Source organism: Muntiacus reevesi, chromosome 1 (assembly GCF_963930625.1).
Source record: "Muntiacus reevesi chromosome 1, mMunRee1.1, whole genome shotgun sequence".
NCBI classification, from domain to species: domain Eukaryota; kingdom Metazoa; phylum Chordata; class Mammalia; order Artiodactyla; family Cervidae; genus Muntiacus; species Muntiacus reevesi.
Window position 1 is genome coordinate 158,570,336 of NC_089249.1, and position 24,853 is coordinate 158,595,188.

Here is a 24,853-nt window from a genome sequence, read left to right on the forward strand (position 1 = left end):
TATTACACTGGCGGGCCCAAGGCAGAGTCACCTCTTAGCCAAGGACCCCGTCCAGCATTTGTGAAAATCTTTTTCACATGAAAATCTTTTCCCCATGTGTACGTGTCCAAACCCACTACCCCAATTCCCTTGAGACTTACATAAACAAAGGAAGGGTAAATACAACTACAATAACCCCATCATTCACGTGTTATGTGTTCAAACAGTCAATAATCAATAAGCCCGCAGTTACATTCCAAATAGTTAATAACCGATAAGCCTGTGCTTACATTCTGATAGATAGTGTCCGGAGGCAGGGGTGATTAGTGTCTGTTTTCTCTTAGGTGATGAGTAACCTGGATATGATCTTCAAGGTTCCCCTGCCCGGAGGGGGTCTTATCCTTCCATTGTCGTTCCCACAGGCACTAAGCAGAGAGCAGAGTCCACGGGAGAGGTGGCTGAGCACGATCAGCACAGACAGGCCTGAGATGGAGTCCAGCCCAAATGAATTCCTTCTTCAGTATATGTGCTGCCAAAGCGAGCACCAGGATGTGACATTTAAAACTTAAAATACCAAGTATTAGCAAGGCTGTGAAGCAAAGTACTCTGTATTTGGATTGAATCACCATGATCTATGTGAAGAATCTTGGCTGTGAGAGAGCTCAAATCAGAAGTTTCTAGCAGGGTTTTATGCTACTCCGGTCATGTAGTCAAGTCACACGTATATAACCAGTTACACCAGTTGTAAATGGTCAGTAATTAAAATAACCCTGGGAGTCACCAGGGGAACTTCAGATTTAAATACCACAATAGAAATACCAATACTTTTATCTGGGCTGTTATAACCATGCTTTCCGGGAAACAAACTCACTCAGAAGGACAATGCAGACAGTGGAGTGCAGTTTATTACACCGGCGGGCCCAAGGCAGAGTCTCCTCTTAGCCAAGGGCCCCGACCAGCACTTGTGAAAATCTTTTATACCCCATGTGTACGTGTCCAAACCCACCAGCCCAAATCCCTTGAGGCTTCCAAAGGAAGGTAAATACAATCACAATAACCCCATCATTCACGTGCTATGTGTTCAAACAGTTAATAATCAACAAGCCTGTGGTTACATTCCGATAGATATTGTCCGGAGGCAGGGGTGATTAGTGTCTGTTTTCTCTTAGGCAATGAGTGACCTGGATGTGATCTTCAAGATTCCCCTGCCCAGATGGGGTCTTATCCTTCCATTGTCATTCCCACAGGCGCTAAGCACAGAGTTCAGAGTCCATTGGAGAGGCGGCCTAGCACGATCAGCTCGGACAGGCCTGAGATGGAGCCCAGGTCCTATGAATTCCTTCTTCAGGGCCAACAGTGAAAAACCAGACATCCATATAGATAAACAGAGCTTTTCCAATCCAGCTGTAAATCAACTCTCTTCCATAATGTGAAATTCTAGAATAGGCAAAACTATAGTGACAAAAAGCAGATCAGTGGTTACCTGGAACCAGGGATTAGGGAAAGGAATTAAGTGCAAAGGAGCATAAGAAAACATTTTAGGAGACGGAACTGTTTTCTATATTTTGATGGTGATGATGGTTATACTATTATAAGGAATTATCAAACACATTTAAATGGTACATTTAGTACTGATAAATTATATTGTGTGTAAATAATAACAAAAAAGAAAATTTTTTTAAGTATCATGCTACATTTAATCTTTGGGACTTAACATTTAATATTTTATTGCTAAAAATCATTCGTATTGTTATGTGTCACTGTAGTTCACTTGTTTCGAAACCAGTATAATATTTCATTGTGTGAACAGTCCAGTTTATTTGTCCACTCTCTTGCTCATGGGTATTTGGGTTTGCTTTTGTGACCAGGGCTGCTATGAAAACATTCTTGTATGTATCTCCTGATGTACATGTAAGAGTTTCTCTTGGATTTATCCCTAGCATTGTAATAAGTGAGTTGTAGGTAAACATTCAATTACAGGAGATAATCAAACTATTTTCCAAAGTAGATCTCTGCTTTTCTTATCTGCGTCTCTCTGTCTCCAAATAGACTTCGACCCCAACTGCAGGAGACGCTATCCCCTTGAATTATCACTGCTTAGCATTTAATTAGCACCAGGCTGGCTACCCAGGAGGCCAATGGAAGAAACCCAGGCACCTAAGGCGTCCAAGCCTCAACAAATGCTGAATGTTGAGTAAGCAGCAGGCAGGAACTACACAGCACACATGGAAGCTATTTAGAGTCCTACTTCCTGGAGCTCCATCTTCCTAGCTTTACTTGATTTTGAGTCTGGAAGATCTTTCAGGGCCCTCAGTTACAATGCAAATTCCAAGAAAGGAAAGGCTTAACCTCATCTAAAATCCTTCTCAGCTGACACCTCTAATACCCAAACAGGGATTAGCAGGAAAGGCTTAAAGAACAAAAGGAGAGACAGAAAGAGGAAGAGAAGGGTTAAGCAAAGTAGGAAGAATCCTCTTCCATGCAAGAAGCAGTTTTTCAGAAAAAAAATTTAATAAAAAAAGTAGTATCTGCAAGTGACCATAAGCAATTTTTAATATCCCTACCTTTAAAGAACTGCCTTCTTTGTGTTAAAGTTACAAAAACAACAAAACTAACAGTCAGGCATTCAGTTCAGTCGCTCAGTCATGTCCGACCCTTTGCAACCCCATGAATCGCAGCATGCCAGGCCTCCCTGTCTATCACCAACTCCCGGAGTCTACCCAAACCCATGTCCATCGAGTCGGTGATGCCATCCAGCCATCTCATCCTCTGTCGTCCCCTTCTCTTCCTGCCCCCAATCCTTCCCAGCATTAGGGTCTTTTCCAATGAGTCAAGTCTTCTCATGAGGTGGCCAAAGAATTGGAGCTTCAGCTTCAACATCGGTCCTTCCAATGGACACCCAGGACTGATCTCCTTTAGGATGGACTGGTGGGATCTTCTTGCAGTCCAAGGGACTCTCAAGAGTCTTCTCCAACACCACAGTTCAAAAGCATCAATTCAATATTGCTCCAAATACACACTTTGTGAGGTGAGAGCCTGTGATGCTGGGAGAAGAGCTCTGAGGGATTTGAGGCTTAGCCAGAGAACTAGCAACAAAGCTCAGTCATGCACCAGGAACAAGGAAAAAAAAAAAAAAACCTGAAGATAACAAAATAAGACATTAGGCAATTCCTAGGTGCTCAGAGAGCTGCCATTCTGAAGAATGAATTTTCTCCCACAGTCCCAAACACTACATCCCCAGCAGTTCCCTGGCCACCTGTCATACAGGAGCTCAAGGAATACTTACTAGAGGAGTGAACAAGGGAAGAAACACACAACAGAGTATCACAGCCCTGTGGCAGAAGCAGCTTCCCAGCCACATTTGGGCAAGAGCTGTTGACAGTAGGAGGATACCTGGAATTATTTGGCTCTGGAGAGCTTTCTTAATGTAAGTAAGCAGATTATAATGCACTGGCTTAACATTTTCAGTTACTCGTTCCTGAAATCAGATCATGGGCCATATGGAGAAACTTGGCAGGCTTGTGTAGGTCCTTCAACTGCTCAAGACTTATCATGCAAAACTCATCTCAAGTGTGAGAAGGGTTCAGTAACCAGAGGCCTGTAACCAGGCTGAGGTCCTGGACTCTGGGTACCTGAGAGTTAGTGCTCATTAGCAGCACCTGGTACAAGAGGAACTAACAAAACTTGGACTGACATGAGACCACCCCCAACTTCAGCCCCAGCTCCATGGAGCTTCAACAATTTTATTGGCTAAACACTTCTTCCCAAGTTTACAGCATCACTGGTTCCTCCCCCTAAACCCCTAGTGGGGCAGGAACCTTTAGCACAAGCTCAAAGATGGGGAGCGGGGATTGGAAGTGGGGTGTAATAAGTGAGTTAGAAACCTGCTGATGCTCCACAATTGGAGAGCAGGACAGAAAAACTCCTATTTCCCACTGCCGAAAACCAACTATAGAAAGACTTGAATGGGATGGAGATTAACCACTGGTCTCCACAAGAGTACACCCAGTCTTCCTACACCAGGACTTCAGGAACAGGGCAATGCTACATCATTCTACACATTTTGCAAAAGTACATAGGCCCAAAATTGGCCATGAGGTTTGGGATTACAAGCTCCCCAACTTGGCAGGATGGGAAGAAAGAAAATGTGTTCATGAAAAGTTTTCGGAAGTGAGTCAAGTCTTCCACCTGAACCTTGATGCTGTATTGATTGTCCAGGAGCTCGATGGCACCTTGCACCACATACTCATTCTGTAAGTGTGAAAGTGAGCAGGTGGAATAGACAACGTGGCCTCCTGGTTTGGTGGCAAGGAGTCCAGCCCTGTAACCAGAGAGAGAGAGTGGTAGTAACTAAAGAGCTTCGCAGAAGTAGAAGGGCAACAGAAGAAGCTGGAAGGACTGGGGAGCCAGTTGTGGGGTGGGTGACTGTGTTAGCCTCTGCATGCCTTCCACAGTGACGTCATCTGAAAAGCTGTTCTCAAAGCAGAGAGCACCCTAACCTTACTCCAAGGGCTCTCCTCCAGAAGCTGTCTTGAAACAGCCACCTGATCTTTGACTCCAGTTATAGACCAAACTCTGATACTGGCTATGAACCGAGTTCTTATCCCAGCTGTACAGAGCCTTGACCTCAGTATATATTTCAAAATTATGTTAATCATTGATATGGGGTTAAGGGTTAGCCTGGAGGTAAAAGTGAATCTGTGCAGTCCATCCTGCTATGTATTTCTACCACACAGAGTTTTTATGTCCCAGAGGAAGACCATCCTGTGATGTTTGTCTCCTTCAGACAGATTCCCAAACAGAAAACCCTTCTATGGGCAATGGTCTTGGCAACAGCTTCTAGCACCCCAGATTCCCAGATCACTCTTTCCCAAAGTCCTGAGTTTTTGTAAATCTGTTACTCACGCAAGAAGCTGCACCTGCAACATAGGCAACATCCGCCGCTCCTTCTTCCTCGAACGCTGAAAGATGTTGTTTTCCTCCTCATGAAGGGAGTGGCGGTCTGTGGTACAAGGCACATCCACTAACACCTGCCCAGAAGTGTAAAAGATCAAGTATTAGAGCTCCTTACAGGCTCCTCTTCCTTAGGTCAGGGCTATTTTAACCCCTTGACCTGGAGGATTCTGCAGAGTGCTCCCTTGGCCCATCCCCCAACTGCAGAGTATCTGACAAAGCTTCTCACTTTAACCTGGTGGACAACTGAAATAAAGAGTGGGAAAATAGTACATCTAGGTATACTTATGGCTGGTCAAAAAATCAAAACCAACATATAAATAATTGTAATTAAATAATTGATATCAACCTAAAAAGAAGTCTTCAGTGTTTCAGAGCTCTGTCCTTGACTTTATACCTAGCTATTTGAATGAAAACATCCAATTTACAGATGACATAATGACCAAAGGGTAGCTAATACACTGAGTAACAGGATCAGGATTCAAAATTATCTTATTTTAAAACAATGTCATAACGTGGAAAAGTTTTATTTTTTTTTCCATTTATTTTTATTAGTTGGAGGCTAATTATCAATGTGGAAAAGTTTTAAAGTGAGAGATGCAAAGTCATTCACTTATTGGGGAATTCCCCAGCAGTCCAGTAGTTAGGACTCCCCACTTTCTCTGCTCAGGGCCTGGGTTCAATCCCTGGTCAGGGAACCAAGATCCCACAAGTCACACAGCACAGCCAAAAATAAAGTCATGCATTTATTTATTAAAAGTCTACTCTGATGGGCAGCAAAACAAAACAAAAAGAGCCCTCACCTCCCCCAAAAAACCAGTCCTATATTTACATTTCAAAAAAAGTAAAAATTATCTATAGAAAAGATCTGTAAATTTTCAGTTACGCAGAAATTCTATGTAAATTAGTAATGACCCAGAGTTCAATATCCTGATGCATTCTTTGGCTACATGAATTGATATAGCAGACACAGAGTAAGATAAATGATTACCTTGTACTCTGGTCAGGTCATATCTCAAGAAATGTGATGGGACTAGCGTTCAGAAAAAGAGACATTAATTAAATAAGAACTCTCAGAGAAGGAATAGGAAAGCTCAGAGAAAGGTCACTGGGATGTTTAGAAACCATATGACAATACCCTCTGTTTCCTGAAACCCTTGTATACAAAATACCTAAAAAGGATAGATAAAATACATTTTAAAAATAGTCAATATTTTAAAATGCGTAGGTCAAAGAAAATTAGAAAAATCTGTAGAAGCCAAAGAAAAATCAGGAGTACAAATCCAAGGAGGCATTCCAAAGCTGAAGCTGATGGCTTCTTTTTTTTTTTTTTTTTTTCCAATTTGAAGTATAGTTGATTTATAATGTTGTGTTAGTTTCTGTTAAACAGCAAAGAGATTCAGTAAAAAAAAAAAAAAAAAAAAACACACACATATATATTATTTTTCAGATTCTTTTCTATTATAGTATATTATAAGATACTGAATATAGTTCCCTGTGCTATACAGTAGGACCTTGCTCCTTTTTTCTTTTGGCTGTGCTGTGTGGCTTGTGGGTGCTCAGTTCCCTAACCAGGGATTCAACTCAGGCCACAGCAGTGAAAGCCCAGAATTCTAACCACTAGGCCACCAGGGAACTCCCAGGACCTTGTTTATCTATTTCACATACAGTAGTTTGCATCCACTAATCCCAAACTCCTAATTTATCCCATCCCTTTCTCCTTTGGTAACCATAACTTTGTTTTCTATACCCATGAATATGTTTCCATCTTATAAATATGTTCATTTGTATCTTTTTTTATTAGATTCCACTTGTAAGAGATTTGTCTTTCTCTGAGTTACTTCACTTAGTATGATAATCTCTAGGTTCATCCATGTTGCTGCAAATGGCACTATTTCATTCTTTTTTATGGCTGAGGCATATTCCATTTAATATATGTATCACATCTTCTTTATCCACTCATCTGTCAATAGACATTGAGGTTGCTTCCAAGTCTTGGCTCTTGTAAATAATGCTGCTAATTATAGTTTTGTCTGGACATACGTCCAGGAGTGGGATAGTTGGATCCTATGGCAAGTCTACTTTTAGTTTTTTGAGAAACCGCCATACTGTTTTCTATAATGGCTGCACCAATTTATATTCCCACCAACCATGTAAGAAGGTTCTCTTCTCCACAACCTATCCAGCATTTATTATTTATAGACAATATTTTTTTTTTAAATCTTTTTGGCCATGGCACACAGTATGTGGGATCTTAGTTCCCTGACCAGGGATCAAATCCACACTCTGTGCATTGGCAGCGTGGAGTCTTAACCACTGGACCACCAGGAAAGTCTCAGTTATTTGTAGACTTTTTGATAATGGCCATTCTGACCAGTGAGAAGTCACATTGTAGTTTTGATTTGCATTTTCTAAAAATTAGCAATGTTGAACATTTTTCCATACGCCTGTTGGCAGGATTAAAATTATCTAATGTAGAATTAAAATAAACCTTCCTAAATAAAAAAAATTTAAGAAATTAAATGAAATAAACAGTAAGTAAAACAAACACAGTAAATACTTTGACAGAGCCAAAACCAAATATATCAGGGACATCAACTGTTTTAAAAGAGAAACATTTACAGATTGGTTCAAAAAACAAAACCCAATTCTAGGGAGTATATGAGAGACATATCTAAAGGGTAGTTATTTAACAAGGCTAAATATAAAGAGATTGGAAAAGGTATAACTGCAACATATATAAAAGGAAAGCTGTTGAGTGGGGAGATGGGTAGGCATCCTGCCATGAAAACGCAGACCTCTGGCACTCCAGCTGATGGCCAGGTAGAGCTCTGGGAGACACGAAGTTACCAAGAGTGTATGGAGTCCTGAGATAGTATTCTTCTTTGAATCTGAAGTGCTTAACACTTGCCTAGCACAGTATGTAGTACACAACTATTTGATCAACAACTAAATTAACAAAGACATGTTCAGGACATTAAAGCTGTTTTCAAACACCTGAAGCACTTTCACACGAAATGGGAGGCAGAGCATTGTAATAGAAGGCATAGCTGGAATCAATGAATGGAAATAATAAAAATAAAAGGGACTGTGATGATGACAATATTATTAAATGCTTTCTATATGCCAGGAGCATTCTACATGCATTCCTATCACCTATGGGATAGGCATTAATATTATCCTTACTTTACAGAGGAAGAAACTGAAGCTTAAACTGAAAGATTAACTTCTCTGGCTGATAAGTGATGGAGCCAGGATTCCAAACCAAGCAGTCTGACGCTAGAATCCTTGAACTCAGCCATATACCATAAAATCTGGAGATTTTAATTCAGTAGGAGAAAGAATTTTTTCTAATAGCAAAGGTGTTCAACCACAAAACCCGAGTGAGCCCCTGTCACTGAAAGTATGCAAGCACAGGCTGAATAATGATGATGGCTACTACCTGTCTAATCTTCATGGCCAGTTGATGTACTGAGCACTTTCCCTGGATATGCTCATTACTAATCCTCATAATAATCATTTCCTATTTTACAAACAAAGAGGCTGAAGTTCACCAAGATCAAGCAGCTGTCTCAAAGTCAGTAAGTGGCACCTCTGTGATACAAAAACAAGTTAGGTCAACAGCAGAGGTCACGCTCCCTCTACTCTGCCGCCTGTGTGCCAAAAAGGCTGAATAGGGGATTCCTACACAGATGGGAAGCAGGTCTCTCAAGTTATCCAAGATTCTATAAGCCTTGGTCTTTCTTTCCATGTCTTAGAGTGGCTGAGGCAAGATGGTAAGAACTGAACAGAAGAGAAAAATGTGTCAGATGACAACACAAAGGCAATAGCTACATATATTTTATATTTTTAGAAGTATGTGCCTTAAATAAATATTTTTAGAATGTGCTGATTAGAAAATACAGGGACCTCTCCTCCACTGTTGGTGGGAATGTAAATCAGTGCAGTCACTATGGAGAATAGTATGGAGGTTCCTCAAAAAACAAAAAACAGAACTACTGCATGTGTGTGTGTACTCAGTCGCTCAGTCGCATCCGACTCTTTGTGACCCCATGGACTCTAGCCGACTAGGCTCCTCTATCCATGAGATTTTCCAGGCAAGAATACTAGAGTGGGTTGCCATTTCCTTCTCCAGGGGAACTTCCCGACCCAGGGATTGAACCCACCTCTCCTTTTATCTCCAACACTGGCAGGCAGGTTCTTTATCACTGAGCCACCTGGGAAGCAGAACTACCATATGACCCAGCACTCCCTCGCCTGGGCAAATAACCAGAGAAAACCATGATTCAAAAGATACATGCATTCCAATGTTCATTGTAGCACTATTTACAACAGGCAAGACACTGAAGCAACCTAAATGTCTATCAATGAAGGAATAGATAAAGATGTTGTACATATATACTGTTGTTGTTTAATTGCTAAGGCATGTCAGACTCTCTTGCAACCCCGTGGACTGTAGCCTGCCAGGCTCCTCTGTCCATGGGATTTCCCAGACAAGACTACTGGAGTGGGTTGCCATTTCCTTCTCCAGGGGATCTTCCCGACCCAGGGATCGAACCCTCCTCTCCTGCACTGCAGGCAGATTCTTTACTGCTGAGCTGCCTGGGAAGCCCACAAGAACACGAGAGTGGGTTGCCATGCCCTCCTCCAGGGGAACCTTCCCACACGTATTAATACAATGGAACGTTATTCAGCCATAAAAAGGAATGAAACTGTGCCATTTGCAGAGACATAGATAGACCTAGAGGCTGTCATATAGAGTGAAGTAAGTCAGAAAGAGAAAAACAAATAAAATATCACTTACATGTGGAATCTAGAAAAATGATATGGATGAACTTCCCTGCAAAGCAGAGAGACACAGGTGCAGAGAATAAACTTACAGATACCAAGAAGGGAAGGGAAAGTGAAAGTGAAAGTCGCTCAGTCGTTTCCGACTCTTTGCAACCCCATAGACTATACAGTGCATGGAATTCTCCAGGCTAGAATACTGGAGTGGGTAGGTAGCCTTTCCCTTCTCCAGGAGATCTTCCCAACCCAAGAACCGAACCAAGGTCTCCCACATTGCAGGTGGATTCTTTACCAGCTGAGCCACAAGGGAAGCCCAAGAATACTGAAGTGGGTAGCCTATCCCTTCTCCAGCGGATCTTCCCACCTCAGGAATCCAACTGGTGTCTCCTGCACTGCAGGCAAATTCTTTACCAACTGACTATCAGGGAGGCCCCAGAGGGAAGTGGGGGTGGGATAAACTGGGAGACTGGGATTGACGTATATATACTACTATGTATAAAACAGATAACTAATAAGAACCTACTGTAGAGCACATGAAACTCTACTTAATGGTATGTGGTGACCTAAATGGGAAGGAAATCTAAAAAAGAGGGGATACACATAACTGACTCACCATGCTGTAAAGCAGAAACTAACACAACACTGTAAAGCAACTATACTCTAATAAAAACAAATAAGAATTTAAAAAATAATAAATAAAAGAAAATACAAATAACTTAAAGATGTAAATTTACTTTTCTCTTCATTCATAACAAAAATGTAATTAGATGCTTCAGTTTGGCAAAAACCAAAAAGTTGGACAATTCGAGGATACAGTGCCCTTATTCATTACCGGTAGAAGTGAAACTGACTTAGCCTTCACAGGGAGTGATTCAGTAACCTCTGTCAATATTCTAAGTACATATGAACAATCATACCCCAAAAACAAAACCAAAAGTTTGACTACAGGGCATATTATTAACTAAAAAAAATACAAACTTCAGAATAGTAAGCATAGTACACTGCATAATACACTACCATTCCTATTATTTTTTATATACACATTTATATTTGTATATACACAAAGAAAATATTTTAAGGGGATACAGAAGAAAATATAGACAATATGTAGGGAGAGGAAGTAGACAGCTGTGAGGCAACATTAAGAAGGAAACATACTTTTCTCCAGATACCATATTAAGCCTTCTGCATTTTACATCATGTACTGTATTAATATTCAAAACTAAATAAAATGAGCTTAATCATACTACTTTAATGAGAGTTACTGTGCAGCCAAGTGAGTAGTGAAATAAAATAAGCCTAATTAATTTTTTTCCATCCAGACAGGTTCAAACTCTTTTTGTTCCCTCTAATCAAGATAGTAGGCAGTCATCTAAGCTTAACTGACAGTTCTGCAGATGGCTGTTTTCACCACATCACCCAAGGAGAGAGTTGGCCAGGTCCACAATCAGCCCTACATCTTCAAATACATGTGGCTAGATCCTACCTGCTCAGGGCCTAGCACCAGGAGGGAATGCCAGGTTTGGCTAGCTGGATGTCCCAGGTTGGGAATCACTCACCCGGTCATAGGTGTCCCCCTCCAATTCTCCCCACTTCCTGCCATCCCATGATGTGACTCGAACTCGATTCTTATCCCTGACATCTTGAGGCACATAGCTGTGAAGGACCCTCTGTAGCCTGCTCGTTCGTGACGTGGAGAGATCATTGGCAGCGAGATTACCTGTGGGAGTATAAATTTTTAGAATTGTTTTTTCTACTTCTGTAAAAAAACGCCATTGGACTCTTTACAGGAATTGCACTGAATCTATAGACATTCTGGGTAGTAGGAACATCTTATGCCTGCAGGAATAAAGAAACTTCAGAGGCCACTGCACAACGAAGCATCCCACCAGCAATGGTGCTGATGGAGAGTCAGACAAATTCTCAGGCATAGCCAATCAATGCAGACCCCCCAGGCAAGGGCAGGTGGAGGAGAAACATTTATTATATGCAAAGCACAGTACAAGACACTCTGGAGTAGGGGCTGCAAAGGCAAACACCAACTTAACCCAGAAAGGTTATATAAATAAAACAAAGCAGACTAGGTTAAAACATTTACTTCTTTAAAAAATATGCTCTCTCTCACCTTTCTTGAAATATGCATTTCTCTTCATCTTTGGTAGATACTACATATTATTTATCCCTAATTTAAATTCTACTCTTATTCCTTAGTATGGGCTTCCCCAGTGGCTCAGCTGTAAAGAATCTACCTGCAATGCAGGACATGTAGAGACATGGGTTCAATCCTTGGGTCAGGAAGATCCCTTGGAGAAAAAAATGGCAACCTACTTCAGTATTCTGGCCTTGAAAATTCCATGGACAGAGGAGCCTGAAGGGCTACAGTCCATGAGGGAAAAAAGAGTCAGACATGACTGAGCAACTAAACAACAATTCCTTAGTAACAGAACTCCAATTTTATTTGAGAGAGAGGGGAGCAATACTCCCCAAAAGGCTACATTTCCCAGCCTCCTTTTACAACTAAGTAAAACTATAAGACTAAGTTCTGGTCAATGAGTTATAGGCAGAATTATTGTGTGGGACTTCTGGGAAGATGTTTAAAAGAAGCTGATACAGGGTTTCCCTTGTGGCTCAGTGGTAAAGAATCCACCTGCCATGCAGGAGACATGGGTTTAATCCCTGGTCCAGGAAGATCCCACATGCCATGGAGAAGCTAAGCCCCTGCTCCACAACTACTGAACCTGTGCTCTAGAGTCCAGAAGCCGCAACTACTAACACCACAGGCCACAACTACTGAAGCTTGTGTGCCCTAGAGCCCGTGCTGTGCAACATGATAAGCCACCGCAATGAGAAGCCTACATACCACAACTGGAGAGTAGCCCCTGCTCGCTGCAACTAGAGAAAAGCCCATGTAGCAACAAAGACCCAGCACAGCCCAAAATAAATAAAAATTATATATAAAAAACAGAAGCTGATACAGGGACTTTCCTGGTGGTCCAGTAGTTAGGATTCTACCTGCCAATGCAGGGGACACGGGTTTGATCCCTCATCTGAGAAGATGCTGAGGGGCAACTAAGCCCATGTGCCACAATTACCGAAGCCCATGCCCCAGAGTCCGTGCTCAACAAGAGAATCCACTCCAATAAGAAGCCCATGTACCACAACTAGAGAGTAGCCCCCTGCTTGTGGCAATGAGAGAAAACCCACACAGCAGTAAAGACCCAGTATAGTCAAAAATAAATTTTAAAAAATTAAAAATAAATACATAAAAAGAAGCTGACACAATCAGGAGATGCGCCCCTTCTCTCCAGGCTTTTCTTCCTGCCTGGAACTTGACTGTAATGATTGGATTTCCAGTAGTCAAGCAGTCATGTTGGAGGCATGAGACAATCCTGAGGATGGAAGACAGCAAAAAAATAGGTTGCAAAAAGAAAGAAGCAACCCTGATAACTGTGGACCCTCCATGCCAGTCCTGGACTGCCTATATTTCAGCTCTCTTACGTAAGAGAAAAATAAACATTTCTTCTTTAAGTCAGTTAGTTAACTTTTCTATTGTATACAACCAAGCTTAATCCTGAATGATTCACCACCTAGCTTTAATTTTCCCTTTTGTGATAGACACAAGTTTAAGAAATATTTCACTTCACTCTTGGCTCTAAGAAAAATGTTACTGTGAGCATAATGATAAATGGCAATTGATACCTGGCCTCGGAGTCAAGGAATGAAAGAGAGCAGTGGGCACTGCGGTGAAGAATTAGAGAATACATACTTTTATCTAGTGAGTGAGCCACTTTAGTCTCCCCACAAAGAAATATGTCCTAATTTTTGAGGGCACACAAAGAAGTCAAAATTGGATTCTCTGCTCAAGAGGAATTTGCAGCAGGATATTAATTGAGAAAAGAAAATCTAGGTTCCAGTTCTGGACCTATCTCTAACTCCTTTAGAAAAGCAACTCTCAATTACTTCTCTTTGGCCCTTCTTCCTCTTCTGAGTTCCAGTTCCTCCTCATCCAAGAAACTCCACCTTATCCATTCCCCCTTCTGATGGATTCTCACAGCACTCAGTCAGATCAGCATAGCCCAGCTTAGGGTGATTGGACCCATTAAGCCATATCAACATTTCTTCATTCCCTCTGGACTTACAGAATGTGGAAATCAAATACAGTACCTCTCTGAATCACCTGTAGGGCCTACCTTGAGGCTGGAAGCTAATTCAAACTGTGCAAGTTGACTGATAAGAACTGGAAAAGAAAAAAAGAAAAAAAAAAAAAAAGAACTGGAAAAGAAGGGTCCAGGTCCAATAAAAAAGGCTATGGCAAAAGAAGCCTGGTGAGCTCCATGATCAGTATCACAGCCATCCCCACCCTCCTGGCTTTCCTGGTGGTCCAGTGGTTAAGAATTTGCCTGCCAACGCAGGGGTCACTCGGTGAAGATTCCACATGCCGTGGGGCAACTATGCCCGTGTACCACACTACTGAGCCCATGAACCCAACAGTCTATGCTCTGTGACCAGAAAAGTCACTGCAACGAAAATCTTGAGCACAGCAACTAGCGAGTAGACCCCAATTGCCACAACCGGAAAAAGTCCATACACAGCAACAAAGACCCAGCACAGCCAAGAATGAATGAATGAATAAATAAAAATCACAAGGAGAATCTTTCTCAAGATAAAAATACTGCTTACATAAATAAATAAATAAATAAAAATTAAAAAAAATAAAAAAAATACTGCTTACATTAAGGCAGGATGTTAGCAAATGGATGGCTGAAATGAACATTTACAATGAACAAGGCCCAGGCTGAGCTATACTACTGAGTAAGTCTTAGGCCTGTCCTCAAGGAACTCCTTATCTTGGGGAAAAAGAACATGTATACCCATTATCCTCTGATGCAAGGCTAATGTACTAACTGTTTCAAGGGTGATGCCCAGGGTGTCAGGGCACAAGAGAGAGAGGACACACTTCGCAGCTGGCCAGCAGAGATCATGAGAGAAGACTTCCAGGAGGTGGCACACTTGAGCTGAGGCTTGAGAGCTAAGAGGGTGATAGGATGGGGGTATTCCAGAGAGAATCTGTAACATGAGCAAAAGGAGAGCCTTATTCAGGCAACAAAGAGTAGCAGGATATGGCTGAGGCACATAAAGCCTGGGGAAGAATGACATATGAAAGCTCTAAAGGACTACTGTGGCCAGATCTTATCATTCTAGCTGTCAGGCTAAGAAAATGGAATTTATAGACAAAGGGAACAGATGCAGAGGGGTGAAAAGTATCATGTGGTAGATTAATCAGTGCTTTTCTTTAATCTGCTTTCAAAGACCTTGCTCTGTTCGGCAGTCTTACTTGGCCACCTGACAGAGAAAGAGAGGAAGTCACTGCAAACAGGAAAAAAACCCAGCTTAGCAAGTACTACCCTACCTCTGACCTGGACCAGAGAGCTCATCATATTCAGTGAGCCCCTGACTGGGGGAGGGAGAGAGAGGGAGAGGGAGCCCTCCCTGCTTAAGACACCAGCCCTCTGACTTACGGCAACAGCCAGTCTGAAGCAATGCTAATGTCTTTCCCCCAGGGGCTGCACACAGGTCAAGCACGGTGTCACCAGGCTGCAGGCCAAGGGCCAGGACAGGCAGCAAGGATGCAGCATCCATCAGGTAGTAATCCATGAGACCCAGGCTGCCAAGCCTAGAAGAGAAGAGACCACCTTAGAGTGAAAAGCCAAAGTCAGGAGACCCACTGGAAGTCAAGGTCTCAAGTCCATACCCTCAGGGATTACTGAGCTCTATGTAGCGAAAACTCATTTCTCCCACCCACCCTGTTATGTACTCACTCACTCATTCATCTACATAACAGCCAGAGCAGCCTTTTAAAACAGAAATCAACTTACCCGATTCCAGCCACACTACTCATCTTGCTAGTCCTTAATTAAGCCACGCATACTCCTATTTTGTAGTTGTTCTGCTTTCTGCATGCAGCATACTTCCTTCAAATATACCTCATTTGCTTCCTCACTTCTTTCAGATCCTTCGCGAAAGTTACCTCACCAAAGAGGCACTGGTATGCCCTGACCACTCTATCTGAAAATAGCAGCCCCCTACTCCCATCTATCTATCTTTAAAGTACTTATTATTCACTTTGTTAAGTATAGGTGTGTGTGTGTGTGTGTGTGTGTGTATTTTTCTCCTTCTCTCTCTCCCTATCAGAGTGAAGGTAGAGACTTTGTCTTGCTTTGTTCATTATAACACCTCCAACACCCGAAACAGTGAATGGCATGTGGTAGGAACTCAGTTTTATTAGGTTACATATTGAGATACAAAGTTCTTTCTGGGTTCAGAAAAGAATGCCATCCATTGTGCCTGTCAGAGTTAAAATTATCTGACTTAGGTTTGGATGAAGGAATGGACTTTCATTAGGTTAAAAAAAGGGAATGGGGTGGGAAAGAGGCGCATTCTGAGCAGAAGAAAACAAAAAAAATCAAAGGCACAGAACCAAACTCATAGCTTCTTTCAGACACGGTGAGAAATCTGGTGTGTTAGAAATACAAGGAGATCCAACCAGTCCATCCTAAAAGAGATCAGTCCTGGGTATTCACTGGAAGGACTGATGTTGAAGCTGAAACTACAATACTGTGGCCACCTGATGTGAAGAGCTGACTCATCTGAAAAGACCCTGATGCTGGGAAAGATTGAGGGCAGAAGAAGAAGGGGACGACAGAGGATGAGATGGTTAGATGGCATCACCAACTCGATGGACATGAATTTGGGTAAACTACAGGAGTTGGTGATGGACAGGGAGGCCTGGCGTGATGCGGTTCATTGGGTGGCAAAGAGTCGGACATGACTGAGTGGCTGAACTGAACTGAGAAATACAAGGTACACGAGATTGAAGTTGGAAAGCAGATAGAGGCCAAGGTTGTAACATATGAAGTTTGGACTATAACCTGTAGGCAGTTACCAAAAATTCTTAAAGAAAATCACATGATCGGCTAGTGAGAGTTTTAAAAAGCTAGGTAGGCTAGAAGGAACAAATTAGAAACAGAGACACCAGTGAGAACACTGTTCCGAGAGTCCAAGTGAGAGCTAGTGACACACAGATAGAGGAAGCAATCATTAGGGTAGAGGGGGACGACAACAACACAACAGTCACAGAAGGACTCCTCACTCCCAGTTGTCATAAGGGCAACTGCGGTGCAGCCATTCAGCCTGAGACACAGTTCAGCATGGACAGCCTTTGGGGACAGTCTCAAGGAGAGAGAAAACTTGGTCCTTGCTGCCCTGACAGGAAGGCTCTGGGAGAAAGATGTGACAAGACATAAGACACAGCACCACTGAGGATCAGCTACAAGAACTACAATCCTTTCACACTTGAATTGTCTGTGAAACTGTTGTGCCTTGTACCTCACAAAGGAGAAAGACGAGAAATCACAGAAAAATATAGAATTGCAATCATGGCAGTACTGGCTCACAAAACCCATTCTTATCAAGCTCCTTCCTTTTATTAAATTATTTTTTTCAAGTTCCTTTCCTTAAGAAGCATTACTCAACCTTTTTTTTGGGGGGGGGGTGCGGTTCATAGTTTTGAGAATCAGTTAAAAGTTAAAATATCTCTTTTCAAAAAAAAGGCACAGTATACTTATAGCTGATTCACATTGTTTGTATGGCATCAACCAACACAACATTGTAAAGCAATTATCCTGCAATTAAAATTTTAAAAAGAAAAGCAAAACAACTTTTCAATTTCTGGAGGTTCCTGGACTTCCTGAATACATTTTTGAACTTCCCAGAGGTTAAGATCCCCTTGATTTACAGGGAATCCATCAAGACAAGAAGGGAAAAACTCAAATACAGAGAGTTGCTTTCCCCCTACTCTCAGGGTGTCCTCAGACAACTAAGGCAACCACATGGTCTTACTCCATGGATCTGCCTAAGGCCAGGGCCTCCAAATTTGGCCTCTAACCCTGCTCCAATCTATCCCCTCCTTACTGTGACTAAACGATCTTTCTGAAACACAATTTTGATAGCAATAACATCAACAGTAAGAGATACTATGTATGAGTGTTATATTGCAGGGACTATACTTGGTTTTTAATATGCATCATTTGATTTAATTCTTACCACAACTCTATGAGGCAGGAGAACTCAGATTCTAGAGCCAGACTACCTAGATCTCAAATCCAGCCCACCTGCTCATCAGTTGTGTGACCTTCAGCAAATTACTCAAGTTCTCTGTACCTCAGTTTCCTTATCTGTAATGAGTATGTACCAGATAGGATTAGTGTGATGAAACAAATTAACAGAAGTCAAATGCTTAAAACAGTATCTGGCACATAGTGAGCTATACTGTCAGCTATTACTATCATTACTTTCCAAGTTATCTTCCTGATAACGAAACCAAGGCTCAGGTATCCAATGCCACCTGACGTTTTTTATTTTTGGTTGCACTTTATAACATGAGGAACTTCTCCAACCAGGGATCCAGGGATCAACATGGCGGCCCCTGCAATGAAAGTTTGGAGCCTTAACCACTGGACCACCAGCGAAGTCCCATATTATCTAATATCAATAAGTGGTAAAGACAGGATTCAAATCTAGGTTCCCTTAACTCCAAAGCCCATGCTTATAACCACTCTGTTATTCCTTTCCTCTGCTCTGAACCCCTCTTCAGTGGTTCTCCAGAACACATACTGGCCATTTACAGCAATATATACTAAAAGGCACACGGTATGAAGCTACCCAGCCCTGGTATTCCAGTCATTTATAAGCAACCATAGACCATCAGGAAACTCCCCTTTCCCCAGCCTGCAAACTCCTGGAATTCAAGATTCCTATACATGGCTTCCCATGTACTTTTCCAGCCTCATCTCTTACTTCTCTTAAGCATACAGTCTTCCTTCAAACCAGCAGCTAAGACTACTGCAAAGACTCCTAATTTACAACCCCATTTCTAGCCTTGCCTCTCTCCAACATATTTTCCACACAGCAGCCAGAATGATATTTTAAAAATTCAAATCTGATCACATCATTCTCCAGCTTAAAACCTTTATGGCTGGGACTTCCCTGGTGGCCAGTGGTTAAGACTCTGTACTTCCACTGTAGGGGGCACGAGTTCAATCTCTGGTCAGGGAACTAAGATCCCAGATGCCAAATAAAAATGACAAACAAACAAACAAACAAAAAACCCTTTCATGGCTCCCTCTCCCTTTTAGAGAAAAAGTCCATAATCCAATATGACCTGTAAAACCTTCCTTATCTGGTTAGATGGTAAAGAACCCTCCTTGCAGGCGGAAGACCTGGCTTTGATCCCTGGGTTGGCAAGATCCCACTCCAGTATTCTTGCCTGGAGACTCCCCATGGACAGAGGAGCCTGGCAACCTACAGTCAATGGGGTCACAAAGAGTTGGACATGACTGAGCGACTAAGCACAGCACAGCCTTCTTCTGTAGCCTCACACTCCCATCCCCAACCCCATGCCACCAGTTTTAATTCCTATTCAGTTTTCAGGTCTTAGCTTAAATTTCACTTCCTCAGCACTAGATCTTCTAACTATAAGACTTCATGGCATCTTGTACTTTTAGCACTTATCACAACCATAAATAGTTAACAGTTATCTCCCTCACTACACTGCAAGTTCCATGGGGACTTGTGCACTTCGCAGAGTGCCTGGCATTTGGTAGACAATATTTGCTGAATGAAAGAAACTATCCTTCAAAGATCAACTCCCACATCCTACAACTACCGCTGAGCTCTCCTTTTCTCAATTTCTAACACAATTTAGCATTTTATTACAGAATCTTTTTTCATTCAAATTCATATACATCTGAGCATTGGATAAGATGTCTGGAAGGTCTCCTTTCTTTTCCCCAGTCTTATACTAACTTTGTGTTCCTAAGCAAGCCCTATTTCCTAGACAAGGCCCACTTCTTTGGTATCATGAGGTTACCTGTCCTACTCTCTTTGATGGGGGCAAAATAAGAAAGCAATTGTAAATAACACACATTTTAACTAGAAAGGGTGCAGTAAGTGCTCATATAAGAAGTGTGGGTTTTGTTCCTTTCTTAGGAAGTAGCATAGAGCAGGCTCAAAGTGCAGGTACTGGGGTCAGACTGCCTGGGTCTAAATACTAGCTACACCACTTACTACCTAAAGGACCTACAGAAGTCAGTACCTTAACTTCTCTGCACCTCGGTTTCCTAAAAGATAAAAGAAAAACAGTAATATTATCCACCTCAGAGGACTGTTGACAGAACAGTAAGGCCCAGCATGTATAAGCACTTAGCAAATATTAGCAATATTAGGATTCCTATTAAACAGGACAAGAGCTTCATCTCTTTCTGTATACTTCTGGCAGACACTCAGCACAGCGCCAGCCATGCTCCAGATCCTACCTGGCAGGAGGGAAACGGCTGACATCCCCTCTGGTGAAAGTAAAACAACGAAGATTTGGACTGCAAGCCCAGGACGCAGGGGATGGAGTAGCAGTTTGGCTATTCTCAGGCTCTGGTTCCCTGTGGAAGACAGCTTCATTCACAAAGTCCCTGGCCTTCAGCTGCTCCAGCTCAGCACTCACATGATCCCCAGAAGCGAAGTTATTGACCAGTGCACCATACTTCTGCTCTGAGAGGAGACTGACCCGGATCGATGGCCAGAGATCTCCAAATTGCACACTGTAGGTCATGTCAAAATTCTGCAGAGCCAGTCGAGTAGCAGGAAATTTGGGCTCTGTGGAAGCCTGGAAGAAAGAGAACAGGCTTATAGGTCTTCCAGGCCTCTATCCCCTTACTGCCTGAGCCCACCACCACCTTAGAGTGCTGGGGCAAATATGGATCCAGCTAGTGCCCACTCCTGCCTTCGCATCGTGCCTCTGCCTGCCAGAGAAAAAGTGTATGAGAGAAAAGTAGTGGGAAACTGGCCTTTCTAACTCAGTGTTGTGAAAGTAAACTCTAGCTCTCACAATAGCATGTGGGTGTCACCAAAAATGAGGGCACTCCTTGAGACCTAGGAGAGGACTCTTGAGGTAAGTCTATAGAAGGTTGGTAGCAACTATAGAGGCCCTGGGCAAAGAACAGATTTAAAGATGGAAGACATTTTTTTCTTTTTGAATAGTCTTTCCATTTTCTAAAGCACTTTCACATCTCCTAGTTTAGATGAGCACCATAAGAGACAGCGCAGTGGGATACAAAAACTATCAACCTTCTACATTTGGTGGAGAAGAGAGGGTAACTTACCTAAAGGTGATGCAGTGATTGACACCACAATGCTCAGTATCACAGGGCTGAGGGTCATTTGGGGAAAGTTCCCAGATTCCAGGAAGGTGGGATGAGAAGAGCTCACAGAAACCTTGAAGTGTGAATCAAAGTGGGGACGTACAGAACGACTGCTATGGCGGTAGCAGAGAGGGGCGTGAGTCAGGCTTGAGTAGTACAGAAATAGGTCGAAAGAGAAAAGCTCAGGAGTCCACAAGTTGGCACTGGTTGCCACAGCCAGGATGCTTACTATGGCTGGCAGCCCTGTTACTGTCTATGAATTTTGGGTTGGCTTCGATTTTCGGATTGCTTGGAACTCCTTCTCTGCCCTCATTTCTTGTTATGGTGGGGGCTCTTGCTGCGACCATGACCTCTGCTACGGTGGGGACTCTTGCTCTGTCTCAAACTTTTGCCACGGTGGGGACTCTTGCTCTGGCTCCTGCTCTGGCCCTGCCTTCTGCCATGGTGAGGACTCTTGCTTTGGCTCCGACTTCTGTTACGAAGGGCACTCTTGATCGGACCCTGACTTTTGCTAGGTTGGGTACTTTCACTCTGGCCCTGATCTTCAAGACCTGGAGGACTCTCTTCCTGGTTTTTATTTGTGCTTTCTTGGGTACTACTGCTCCCACTCCAACTTCTGCTAAGATGGAAAGTCTTTCTTTGAGTCCAAGCTGTGCTAGGGTCATGGGCACTCTCACTCTGGCTCCAACTTGCGCTTTGGTGGGCGTTGTTGCTGTCACTACACTGGCATTCACTAATAACCAAAGTTGAACTACAGCTGGCATTAGTACTACAGCTGGAACTCTTGGTTGAAGGCACAGGACAGCTGTAGGGAATCTGGGAGGACTCCTTGTGGGAGTCTCGAGAAGCCATGGAGTAGACGTGGAGGCCACATGGCATAGCATCAAGGTAACCCCGGGCTCTGGGGGCAATGGGTAAATTTTGGGGGTCAAAGGGTGTTCTCAAAGGGATAAAAGAATAGATGTGGGTAGAACAAGGAGGCACCACAGGCTGGCGATGAGGTTGGAGTGGGCCCCGGGGAGTGCTATAGGTGCCACCAGGGGGCATCACAGGCTGGTTATGACACTGAAGGGGACCTGTGTATTGGTTGAGGGGACCAGAGACTAGGCCAGGATCGGGGGTGGGGGGAACCATGGAATATACATGGGTACTGCAGGGGGGTCCTATGAGGGGTCCTCGGGGGCAAGCCTGAGCATAACTACTGGGTAAGACAGGATCACAAGGAAGGCGAAGGGGAAGGGAAGCAGGGATAACTGTTTTGAGGGTTCTGGGAACCACAGTGGGTGCACTAATCCCTTGGGGAAGTTCTTTGGGGCAGGAATTTGAGCAAGTAGTGATGGTTGTCACCATACAAGAAGGACCAGAGACGCCAGAAGGGTGGGAGGGAGGTGGAGGAGAGGAGCTGGGCTTGGGGGCCCTGGGCTGATTAGGAGAGTGCTGGGTGACCAGGGAGTGACATCTGTGGGGAGAACGTGGTTGTTTTACCTCTGAGGATTTGGGAGACTTTGCTTGGGGACAAACGGGCACAGGGACAGGGGATTCCTTACAGCTTCTGCAGGGGGGTGACTGGGGTGGATTCATAAACTGGTTGCCTGGAGGTGAAGGGAAGAAGGCAGAACAAGGACAGTGGGAGGACAGGGGAAGAGGTGGTTCCTGGGGACAGGGGGGACCAGAAATCATAGCACCTGGGGTTATTCGGAGATAAGAGCTACCACCAGTCTCCCAGGAATAAATGGACTCAAAGCAAGGCTTCCTCGAATCCTGTAACTGGGGGTTGCCAGTACTCCCAGGGGATAGGTGGATGGCATAGTAAGGGTTCCCAGGGGCAGGTATGTGAGCCTCTGGGGGAAGATGGGAATAGTGATAAGAGCCCTCCTGAGGTGAGCTGGGAGAATTAGATGTGCCTGGCTGAGAGGAAAGTGGGGAGCCACAATAATTTTTCCCAAAAGTCGGGTCAAGCTGTGGTTTAGGTTCATGAGAGTCTAGATGCTTAACATGGCCATGGTAAAAGTTGTCAGTGGGTGGGGAAGATGCTGAGGAAAGAGGAGGATCATTGTAACTTCTCCCTGAGGACCAGGAAGAGAGCAGAGTAGAGGTCATGGCCCCAGTACCCAAAACCCTCTGAGGAGGTGGAGAAATTATAGGTCTAGTTTCCACATGCCGATGGGCAAGGGGAGGTGAAATTACAAGCCCAGTTCCCAGGGACCTATGAGTAAGAGGAGGTGAAATCATGGGGCCAGTTTCCAAAGGCACATGAGTGAGGGGAGGGGAGGTCACCGGGTTGGTTACCAGGGCTGGAGGGTATCCACCATAGTAACAGAGGTAACTGTGCTGGTCTATGTAAGGGCCTCGGGGACAGGGACGTGGTGTTCTCGGAGGACTGATCCAGCTGCAATGAGCGCTCCGCTGACGGGCAGGGGGTGACCCCACAAGGCGGAACCGCTCAACACAAGGACTTGGAGGGGACGAACCCGACAGGATAGGCTCCCGGCAGGAGGGCCTTCCTAGGTGTGGAGAACAGGGTTCAAAACAACACCCCACTGGGCGCAGAAGAGCCTGCGGGGTTGGGGAGGGCGGTGGCGGCGGGGAAAGCATCGGTCGGGGTAGGGAGGAGGGCTGGCCGGCTAGGGAAGAAATTTCAGGGCTACAAGTGAGGCCAGAGAAAGGAGCCCTGGACAAGTGGGGTGAGCCCATAAGGTGGGAGGAATCGCTACACCTTTTGCCTGGTTGTGGGGAAAGGTCTGGAGGGTGGTCGCTATAACCTTTCCTGGGAGCCAGAGGCAGCTCGAGGGTGAGGAATGGGGTTGAATCCTTTCCCGGAGGGCAGCGGAGACCCCGGAGGGAAGGGTAAGTCGCTACGTCACTTTCCGAGCGGAGAGGACGGCGGGGCAGGAAGGTCTAGGAGGAAAGGAAGAGAAGAGATCATGGAGGGGGAAAGGGGGGGGTGGAGGGGGGGGGGGAGAAAAGGGGAGGGAGGGGGAAAGGGAGGAAGGGAAGTGGAAAGGTTAGTGGGGGTCCAGGGAAGGTAACCAAGTGCCGGGAAACAAGAGGCGTGACAGAACTGAAAGAATGAGGGCGGAGGTGATGACGTAACTTAGAGGGGCGGAGTCTGGAGTCCGCAGACCTAACTAGAAGGGCAGCCGAAGACTTGTGACGAAATAAAAAGGCTGATAGAGGCGAACACTAAAGAGGTGAGAAGGAAGCACCCAGTCACGCCGCCTGAAGGGTGGGGGAAAAGTGACCCAAAGCGTTCCAGAGGCGCTGGAGTAGCGAACCTAACTGAGGGTGCGAGATGTGACAGGGCTGGAGAAGTTTCCCGAGGGGCGGCGGTAAAAGGCTGCTGTCACTGAACCTTACCCATTTCTTCTTATGTCGTCGTCTCCGCGGGACCGTCGCAAAGTCCGCACGCTTCAGCAGGTCCCGAACACGTCTCACTACGAGCGCAGCCATGTCGGCGTGCACCACTTTGTAATTCCGACCGGAACCGCAAAAGCAGACGCTCAGGTTCCGGAGAGGTGGTGTGCCCCACTGTGGACGAAAAGGGGAAAGAGTTACGGCTGACTCTCTCCTGGGGCTCCTCCCTCCGATACGAAGCGAGTGCAAACCCCGCCCAGCTAGGGATCTGTTGTTGTTGTTGTTTTTAGTCACTCAGTTGTGTCCGACTCTTTGCGACCCTCTAAACTGTAGCCATCTGGTCCCATCACTTCATGGGAAATAGATGGGGAAACAGTGGAAACTGTTAGACTTTATTTTGGGGGGGCTCCAAAATCACTGCAGACGGTGATTGCAGTCATGAAATTAAAAGGCGCTTACTCCTTGGAAGGAAAGTTATGACCAACCTAGATAGCATATTAAAAAGCAGAGACATTACTTTGTCAACA

General features: G+C 44.2%; 1 protein-coding gene across 1 annotated transcript; it reads right to left on the reverse strand.

The window, feature by feature from the left end:
- Positions 1-24,460, reverse strand: NSUN4 (NOP2/Sun RNA methyltransferase 4). Its single transcript, XM_065913791.1, has 6 exons — positions 24,330-24,460; positions 20,094-20,437; positions 15,240-15,394; positions 11,280-11,440; positions 4,885-5,009; positions 1-4,300 (listed from the first exon to the last, which is right to left on the reverse strand). Exons 1-6 carry the CDS (start codon positions 24,420-24,422, stop codon positions 4,024-4,026), a joined length of 1,155 nt encoding a protein of 384 aa, XP_065769863.1. The 5' UTR covers positions 24,423-24,460; the 3' UTR covers positions 1-4,023.
- Positions 24,461-24,853: the final 393 nt, after the last annotated feature.

Excerpts from the sequence above, each read along its gene's own strand:
- NSUN4 (XM_065913791.1), bottom strand. The coding sequence starts at position 24,422 with ATGGCTGCGCTCGTAGTGAGACGTGTTCGGGACCTGCTGAAGCGTGCG. Across the intron at positions 15,395-20,093 it reads AGCCGTTTCCCTCCTGCCAG|GCTTGGCAGCCTGGGTCTCA; the intron begins GTAGGATCTGGA and ends CTTCTCTTCTAG. Across the intron at positions 5,010-11,279 it reads AGGGGGACACCTATGACCGG|GTGTTAGTGGATGTGCCTTG; the intron begins GTGAGTGATTCC and ends ACTTCTGGGCAG.